Source organism: Rhinopithecus bieti, unplaced genomic scaffold (genome assembly GCF_001698545.2).
Source record: "Rhinopithecus bieti isolate Rb0 unplaced genomic scaffold, ASM169854v2 scaffold_13709, whole genome shotgun sequence".
NCBI lineage: Eukaryota > Metazoa > Chordata > Mammalia > Primates > Cercopithecidae > Rhinopithecus > Rhinopithecus bieti.
Genome location: NW_016807882.1, coordinates 1389712 through 1399713, shown reverse-complemented (window position 1 = coordinate 1399713; position 10002 = coordinate 1389712). Strand labels below are relative to the sequence as shown.

The 10002-nt window shown below is 35.1% G+C and overlaps 1 protein-coding gene across 1 annotated transcript in view; it reads left to right on the top strand.

Moving 5' to 3' along the window:
- Window positions 1–10002, top strand: part of SLC7A11 (solute carrier family 7 member 11) — a 73719-nt gene that overhangs the window by 13465 nt on the left and 50252 nt on the right. Inside the window, exons 4-5 of the mRNA XM_017884052.1 lie at window positions 5446–5571; window positions 9642–9741. Of these exons, the coding sequence (XP_017739541.1) occupies window positions 5446–5571; window positions 9642–9741 (226 nt within the window). The remainder of the gene's footprint in view (window positions 1–5445; window positions 5572–9641; window positions 9742–10002) is intronic.

The window sequence follows — 10002 nt, the reverse complement described above, 5'->3', positions numbered from 1 at the left end:
TCCCTCCCTCCCTTCCTTCCTTCCTTCCTTTCTTTCTTTTTTTTTTCTTTTTTTTTTTGAGACAGAGTCTCCCTGTGTCGCCCAGGTTGGAGTGCAGTGGCATGATCTTGGCTCACTGCAAGCTCCTCCTCCCGGGTTCACGCCATTCTCCTGCCTCAGCCTCCTGAGTAGCTGGGACCACAGGCGCCCGCCACCACGCCCGGCTAATTTTTTTGCATTTTTAGTAGAGACGGAGTTTTACCATGTTAGCCAGAATGGTCTTGATCTCCCGACGTCATGATCTGCCCGCCTTGGCCTCGCAAAGTGCTAGCATTACAGGCGTGAGCCACCGCACCCGACCTGTAATTACTTTCTTCACCTTCTGTAGAAGTTCATGAATTTTCACTGCTTTTATAGATTCAATAAGCATTGAAGTGTGCTCAATATTTAAAATATTTATCTGTTCTGTTTTCCTGAAATTGAACCCTTTATAATGATACACTTGAATGTCAGAATATTATAATAAAAATATTCTCCTTAAGATATGAGATCTAGTCCCAGATCCGTCCCTAACACCATCAATTGTTGAATGCCAATTTCCTTGCTAGTTTATTCTATCTATATAAAATAAAGATGAGTTAAGAGCCCCATCCTAATTCTCAAACTTTTGAAAGTAATTGGGAGGAACAAACAAAATAACGTTTGTGATTGTATTGTGAAAAAAGTTAGCCAGTTCTACAAATGTATTACTTTATATTCTTTTGAAATCTATATTTTCCTGGCACCATTAAATTACATAAAAGAAAATCTAGGACTATTTCTGTGTTAGTACTTCAAATATAGCATATGAAGTGGCTCTGTTTACATCTTTGAAGTCTGGCTATACCTACTTCTTTTCTACCATAAGTAAATTACCAACACAACCAATCCTTAGGTAAATATACATAGTATTAAAATATAAAAATACTGCAGAACAACTATCATATACTTTCAGAGGATGACAAGTAAAATGTGGAAACAAAGGGTCCTGAAATCACAGCTAACATAAATATGAAATTTTGCAGAGAGAAAGAGTTATTGAGAGTTTAAAAGAACTAGGTACACTAATGGAATCATGTATGTCTTTTGAACTACTTCCTCATTGTTACCTGGGAACTAATTAAAAGTGTGGGCTCCAGAGTTAGATTACCTGGGCTCCAGACTCACCTTCACTGTTACTACCTATGCAAACATAAGCAAGTTAAATAATATCTTGAGTCTCAGCTGCTCATCTGAAAAATAAGGCCGATAAAATGACTATGTCATAGAGATATGAAGATTAAATAACATTATTCATGTAAAGTCTTTGTAGAATGTCTGCCATGAAATAATAGTTTATATTTATATATCACTTAACATTTTTATTCCCAATAGTGAGATCCTAGATATAAACTGTCACTCTGCTTTTTAAAGTGTTTGTTGCTACATATCTTCTCTAAAATTAATGCATCCAGGAGACGAATGCTAATAAAAAGATAAAAGGAATCCAGGCAGCCATTACAAAACAGCAGTGAAACAACTCACTTTATCTCAACATGTAACACACTTACACAATATCCATATATTTTATCAGTTTAGCACAAAGTACTCAGAATTCAGAAGCCAAGAAGAACCTGAACCTGGGAGAAAACCCAATATATCTAGACTCTGTAATCTCACTCTTCAAAACCCAAAGATAGACTTGAATTACACAGTGCAGAGAGAGATACTTACCAGTCCTTAAATCACAGCTTTAGTCCTTAACATTCCCCTAAACATCCTCTTCAAATATAGCTTCCTTCAAATATGTATTTCTTATCTCCAGGATTTATAGACATAGCTTCCATTGCCACATTTTAGTTCTTAGGAAACTGCATCATAAATAAGTAAATAAAAACTATATGTCCCTATATTTTTATTTTGGTAAAATTTAAGGCAAGCACACAAAAATTGCCCAAACTGATATAATTATTTCCTCATGTGTGAAATTAACGAATTGTTATTCAAAGGAAGTAAAACTAGGACCAGAGAACTGGCTCAGATTTCTTTCATTATTGCAGTGTGGGCAGGTAGTATTTTTTAAAAGTATATATTATTTGTTTCAGAAACTCAGAAAGCTCTTGCGTTTAGTGAATCCCAAATCTCTTTTCAATATTGTTGGATAAGCAACATACATAGACATAAATTTCACTGTAAAGACACATGATGAAACAGCAGTTATAGCCACTGGAGAAGCTTCACTGTGCCTCTCACTGGCTGCCTTGTTACTTGTTAAGCTGTGCCTTCAGGGTAGTACAGGTGCATCTCAGCTGGAATTTGGTGTACCAAATAATGAGTACAATGTCTGGATGCTCAGATAAAGCAGGGCTTTGAGAACCCTTTGAAAAAAATTCATCTTTTTTTTTTCTTAAAAATTTTATTCAGGTGTAATTGACATACAACAAGCCATACATGCTTTAAATGTACAGTTTGATAAAGTGTGATGTATGTATTCCCTTGTGAAACTATCACCACAATCAAGTACCCAGCAATGGGATTGCTGGATCATATGACAGATTTATTTTTAGTTGTTTAAGGCACTTCCATACTGTTTTCTATAGTGGCTACAGTAATTTACATTCCCACTAGCAGTGTACTAGCATCTTAATGAGAATTTTTGTTAAGCTATCTGAGAGGAAAGCAGGATGAGATGATCAATTCATAGTATCTGTTGAATTATGTCTTCCATTTGCCTAAGAAAACTTTACAAAGTGTTTTTTAAAATCCCAAATACCCATGGTTTTTTTGTTTTTTAATATTTCAATAGGCATTAGGTACTTATACTCTTTATGAAAGTAACAAAACCTCTTTCTTATTTTCAAACATATAGATGGCTAGTTGTTCCAAAAATAAGAATGCCTCACTCTCTCTCTTTCCTTCTTCCTTGCCTGCCTCATTTTCTTTTTATCTTTCTCCTTTCCTCTCCTTTCTTTTCTCTCTTTCTCTCTATATAACAGTTCTTTTCTACTGCGGAAAGAACTTTCATAAATACAGAGTGCTTTGGGTTTTAGGAGCCCTATTTGAAAGAAAACACTGCCCTTTTGTTGCTGGTGGCCACATGAGACAGTTTTTTCACTTTTACACCAACATTGAATCTCCTTAATTAAAACAATAGTCATTGTCGTATAATGATTCTTCACACAGTCATTTGCGTAGAAAAGGAAAGGAACCACTGGATGATGGAGTAGGGAGCAGAGTTACACTAACATTTTCCATATATAAGTGCTTATATTGGGGAGACAAAAATAATTTTATTCTTGTGATTCCTCTGATAAAATAATGCACTTTGTGATTGACGACAGACCTGTCTATTCCTTCACGTTTTCAACTTCCAACACAGATGAAATACGCCCCCTTAGATGCCCCTGTAGCTTATTCAGGGGTTTGGCCTTTTTGATCATTCTCATAATTACTCCTTTGAAATATTTCTTCGTTAATAACCCCTGTTTCACTTTGTATGAGATCTTCTGGTCCCTTATTTTCCCATCTTGGAGTTTTTTCCAAAACAAAATCTATTTTATTGCTTCATTTACTTTTAAAATTTTCAGCTTTATTGAGGTACATATGACAAATAAAATTGTAATTTTAAGGTGTACAATGTAATGATTTTATTTATATATATATTGAAATGATGATCGCAATCAAGTGAGTTAACACATCTATCATATCATTTAGTTACCCCTCTTTTTTTGTTTTGTTTTGTGGTGAGAACATTTAACTATATTTCAAATATACAATTCAGTATTTGAAACTATAGTCACCAAAAGGTATATGTTCATTATAAAATATATTAAACTATTCCTAAAATAAATTTAAAAAACTGAAAATTATTTCGTATTCCTATAAACACCTGCTGTTGATGTTTTGGTAAATATGTTTCCAGATCTTTCTATTTCTCCTTCCTTCCTTCCTTCCTTCCTTCCTTCCTTCCTTCCTTCCTTCCTTCCTCCCTCTCTTCCTCCCTTCCTTCCTTTCCTCTTTCCTTCCTCTTTCCATCCATCTCTCTAACTTGCTGTATTGATCAGTAATATATCATGAATATCCTTTCTTATAATAAATATTTAACTGCCTCATAATTTTAAGTGGCTGCATATAACCTATTAAAATGATATACCTTAATTAGCCTTCCTTAGGAGGTTTAGGCTATTTCCACTTTTTTGCCTTTAAAGATTATGTGTTGTTAACATTTGCATTGATAAATTCTGAAGTGAGCTAGTAACTATATCAGGCAATGAAAACTGTGAGGAGGACTCATTGCTATACATAAGAAAACTTCCAATTGCAATTTGAATAATAAGAATTCTGTAGGAGTTTTGTTTCTTTCTTTGAGAAATATCTTTACATTCTTAATATCTGTTTAGGGAGAATATACCTTTATAAATATAAAGGTTATAGTTAATAACTGTAAATGTCAGGAATAAAGTAGTGTTTTGGGTTGTTAAAACTGACCATAAGGTTGTGGAAAGGTTATAGAGTTGAAATCCACTGTCTAGAATAACCTCGGTCATCCCAGCAGAGTAGGGGAGAAAGGTCTTAGAGCATCACCATTCCCCTTGTGCCTTAGATTTTCTGACTGAGGACCCAGTTCATTCATTCAACAAATATGTATTAAACTACCTGGGCCAGGCATGGAGCTGGATACTAGCAATACAGCAATGAATAACCCTTGCTCTATCCTTGAGGTTTTCATGGTCCACAAGGTGTCGAAGGTGGATAGTTATTGCTGCTTGGGAAATTGTGGATAGCATCAGTAAGAATGAAAAATTCTGCTGTCTTGAACCTAATGTGCATCCTAGACTGGTTAGTCTTTTGCACTCGTCACTTAGAATATTGTGCTCAAGCCCTAAAACATATCTTGAAAAACGATTCTTGTACAGTAGGTTGACATGCTAATTAGAAAGAAGAAAACCAAAAGAAAACTGCTGCCTGAAGCTAGTCCTGAGAATGAAAAATAAGATCTGAGCCAACTTCTACATGTCTTGCCCCTTCTTGAGTGTGATCCACAGTGGCAGGCATACCATCATGGAGACAGAAAAGAGTTGCCACATCAAGCTAGAGAGTCAAATTCAGCCATCTGATTGAATGAGGGTTTGGTTAGAAGACATTTTTATAGGATTGTTAGAGTACTACAATATATGCCCACTCTTACATACAAAGAACAAGAATTCTTATTGTCCAGAGGTTTTATCCACGTTTCTCAAACTTTAATGTGTATAGAAACCAGCTGGAGAACCTGTTGAAATGTAGATTTGTATTCATTAGGTCTGGGGAAGGGCCTGGGATTCTGCATTTCTAAAACAGTAATGTCAACACGGCTGCCTCATAGATTGCCCTTTGAGTAACAAGGACCTAAAATGTCTTTGTGCCATTGAGGATTCACCTTTTGTAACTTCATCTATTTGTTTGCAGCTGTAGTGATGGTCCTAAATAGCATGAGTGTCAGCTGGAGCGCTCGGATCCAGATTTTCTTAACCTTTTGCAAGCTCACAGCAATTCTGATAATTATAGTCCCTGGAGTTATGCAGCTAATTAAAGGTATGGACTAAAGTAAATGCTTTTTAAAATACTTATCTGCTTTTGGTCTTTTTTAACACTAACTTTTACTTGTACTAGCAGAATCCTTAATTAGTCTCCGCTTGTGGAACTTAAAGTCTATATTGTCATCTAATTGATTTGAAAGGCTGCTACATTGTGAGTGAGTTGGTTTTTACAGTTGAATGGCAGAAAGAGGATTAAGACTGGGCCAAGCAACAAAATAAGGCCATCAGTGAATTTTCTAGGTGTAATGGTTTGAAGTGAAAACTCAAAGTAGAAAAAAAAAAACTGCCGTTTAGTTTTAATTACAGATAAATATGTCTTTTTTTTTTTTTTACTTTAAAATTGTCTAATAACAGTAATAAAAATTAAAGAGAAAAAGGTATCTGGAAAATAATAAAAGATGATCAATAATTCTTTGACTTTCTGGTTATTATTCCTTTTAAATTGAGAATGGTATCCTCAAAAGAGGAGTCAATATCAGAACAGCATTCCTAAACAGCAAAATTATATCACAATAAAATAGTTGTAAAACTGAATTTTATTGTTACATTATTTTCATATAAAATTTGCATTTCTGTGATTACTTGCTTTATAGAGTTTAACATTTAATTTTAAAAAAGAAGTTGAGAGGTGATATTTAGAGTTTTAGTTGTTTTAGGAAAGAAGGCACATGCAGTTGCTTGAATTCAGTGGAAATTGTTGAAGGACAGAGATTCACATGTGTCATTTAATTAGCAACAGGAATATAGCAGGAAGTAAGAAAGTGAGAAGAAATTGTAAAGGAATGACATAACTTGGGCATGTTAAGTATTTAATGTTTACATTGATGTTGTCTGTTCCAAGAAAGGGAATTTATAGAGAAATGTAATGATGTTGCAGAAGAACTGCACCAGGCAAAAGGAAATGCCAACTTTTGGTAAAATCATCACTGTTGGTAGAAGCATTAAACAATGACAAACACTGAAAGATCAGCTATTCTGGAGCTGGGAAAGGGAGCTGTTGTTGCCCATTTAATAAGCCCAACGGGAGATTTTAGAGTTCTGCTGGTGGAAATGTTTTTATGAAATCCGGCAACCGCAGCCAACGCAGAATAAACACAATGTAGATTTTGACCATTAGAGCTTGCTCTGAAGAGAAGACAGGAGCTTCTCTTCTAATACAGGAGCTTGCTCGTCTAATACAGCTTGGCCTCCACAGAGCTAGCCTGCTCACTTCTATCTTATTTATTAGGAATGTAGGCACAATAATCTGTTTTGTTAGTGCTTTATTTTTCTGAGCTAACTCTTCAGTCTTCTGTAAGGAGTTTCTTCAGTATTTGAAAAGTGCAGAATCTCTGGGTCATTGGCTGTTCTTTAATACTAGTTTAGATTCCAAAAGATTATATGCTATCACTTGAAACTAAGATATATTTTCTTTCTTTTCTTTTGGTGTAATGTAAGACACTATAGGTAGCATTATAGACTACATTCAGTTTTTACCAGGTATTTAGATATGTATATGAGGAAGGGTTTGGTTGCTCAAATGTTACTGTATTACAAACTCCTTGAGAGCAGAGGTCATGATATATCTTGAGGTTTTTTTGGTGGCTACAATACAGAGATACTTTAATCAATAATTATGATATCAATGCTTAATGTGACAGGCTTATTCAGAGATCTCACTCAACAGAGAAATTCCCTGAGAATATTACCACATTTAATGTAAGTTTTAACATTTTAGAGACCATTGTTAGCAGATATATTTGCTCAATTACTATAAAATTGTGATTTTCTTTATCTCTCACATGATCACACATTTTTCACATTAATCTGAAACTCTAGTAAGAGACTTTGTTAATACAGATTGTGCTTTTATTTCTATTCTAATCATATCCTGAAAGTAGTTGTATGTAATGTATTCACTTATGAGGGTTTGTTGAACTTTCCTTTGAATATTGACTTTAATCTTCATGAGACCTCTGTTATATAGCCAAAATATTCCTGAATTCTAGAAACAAAATACCTCTCTTTCGTAATATTCTCAAAATGGCACTTTTGAAGATCTGTGCTTGTGACCCAGTCTTTACAGAATTTGGCTTTTCTTGTTGATTTTTTGGTGCTGTACTCTTAGAAATATTGTGCCTTTATGCCAAAGAGACCACAGATTATGATAAAAGAATATTCAACAGATACTTTTCTCTTAATTCCACTACTTATATTTTTCTTCTGGAAGGACACAACGATGTCTTAGTAAAATGGGCATTTCTGAATTTATCGTATCATTTAAAAAGTGAGCTATGTTTGGGAATCATTTACTTTGACGGAAAAATTGTTTAGTATATAACTCAACATTCTTCATTTTTGGTCTTCATACTCACACATATTATATTTATATATATGTTGTGCCTGGGCGATGAATGCAGGAAAAACTGAGATTTGACTTGGAAGAGAGAGTGCCTCATACACATCATCCACCCTCTGTCCCTCTTATGTTTACTTACATGAAGTTTTATTTTAAAACAAAGTCTCACTTCCCATTTGGATAATCTCATTTGATATTTTCTTTGGGTAGTAGAAACATTTTTTCCTCTTAAGTTTGAATATTGACTGACTAAAGTGAATCTGAATTTCTAACTTTTAAAACTATTCAAAAGATAGAAAAGAAAACTTCCATTGTGATTCACAAAATAGAGAAAAGGTGATGAATAAAAGTGTTCAATTTACATGTTGCTGCAAAATTTATTGAAACCTATTTATTTTAGAATTCATTATAATATCTTTTCAATCTTTCTAGGAAAAAAAAACATATCATTCTCTAGGACAGGGTCATAGGGTGAGTGGACTTTCTCTGTAAAGGAAAAGATGGTAAATATTTTCAATTTTTCAAGCTGTATGGTCTCAACTCTGCTATTATAGGCTGAAACCAGGCAATACTTCATGAATGGGCAGTACTTCATGAATAGGCATTTTTAACTTATATTATAAAGAAAGCTTTATTTGCAAGAAAGGCTTGTGGCCGGACGCGGTGACTCACGCCTGTAAACCTAGCACTTTGGGAGGCGGAGGCGGGCAGATCAGTAGTAGGTCAGGAGTTCTCGACAAGCCTGACCAACATGGTGAAACCCCATCTCTACTAAAAATACAAAAATTAGTTGGGCATGGTGGCGCACACCTGTAATCCCAGCCACTCAGGAGGCTGAGGCTGGAGAATCGTTTGAACCCGAGAGGCGGAGCTTGCAGTGAGCCGAGATCTTGCCACTGCATTCCAGCCTGGGCCACAGAGTGAGACTCCATCTCAAAAAAAAAAAAAGAGGGAGGAGGTAGGGGGGAAGGATGGCATTGGGAGTTATACCTGATGTAAATGATGAGTTGATAGGTGCTGACAAGTTGATGGGTGCTGACAAGTTGATGGGTGCAGCACACCAACATGGCACATGTATACATATGTAACAAACCCGTACGTTGTGCACATGTACCCTAGAACTTAAAGTATAATAAAAAAAGAAAAAAAAAAAAGGAAAAAAAAAAATCCTTGCAGTTTGGGTTGGCAGACATGGTCCTCAGGGTTTTCCAACTTCTGTTCTAGGAGGTAGGCCTCTAAGGAACAACGTGGGATAAACAGAAAGCAGAAAGGTAAATTGTGTAGGAAAGGAGTCCTGGGATTTATTTCCATCTCCTCATTAAGGGTAGAACCTTGGATACCTCTGCATATTTTTTTGCCAAGCAAAACATTATCTTCATTTTTAAGAATTCTATTGTATTCATAAAGATTATAATTTACAGAAAACCCTTTAGTCTTCTTTTATGGTCACAACAGAGGCATCCTCAAACAGAGGATTGTTTTTCAATGACGTTTTCATCTTTGTTATACATTTATTAAAAGAGAAATGTGAAATAGTGTTAATGATCAATATACTTTTGGAACCCCTTCTGTAGAATGGGTACAGCATTGATAGAGATGGTAATCAACAGAGAGTAAGAAATCTAGACTTAAAACAGTATGGTTCTCCACACCCCCATGTTTCTGGTTAAGAGTGAATAAGAACCAATTCTTGGAAAAATCCTAAAATCAGTCTATTCTAATTACAGGTCAAACACAGAACTTTAAAGACGCCTTTTCAGGAAGAGATTCAAGTATTATGCGGTTGCCACTGGCTTTTTATTATGGAATGTACGCATATGCTGGCTGGTAAGTCGATAGCTACAGATCTGGTGGTTTATGTAGTTCATTAATCCCATTATGCACTCAGATTAAGTGCCAACCAAGGTGCCAGGCAAATGTGAATAGGCATAATCCACATAATAGCAATAAGGTATTGTCCCCTCCACCAGGCCAATTACTTTGCATATGACAACACAAACATAACAGGTTTCCAGTCAAGATGACTGCTAGATTTAACCTGATGTCATAAAAAACAAACAAATGCTGGGTCTTAAGATCCAATAAAAA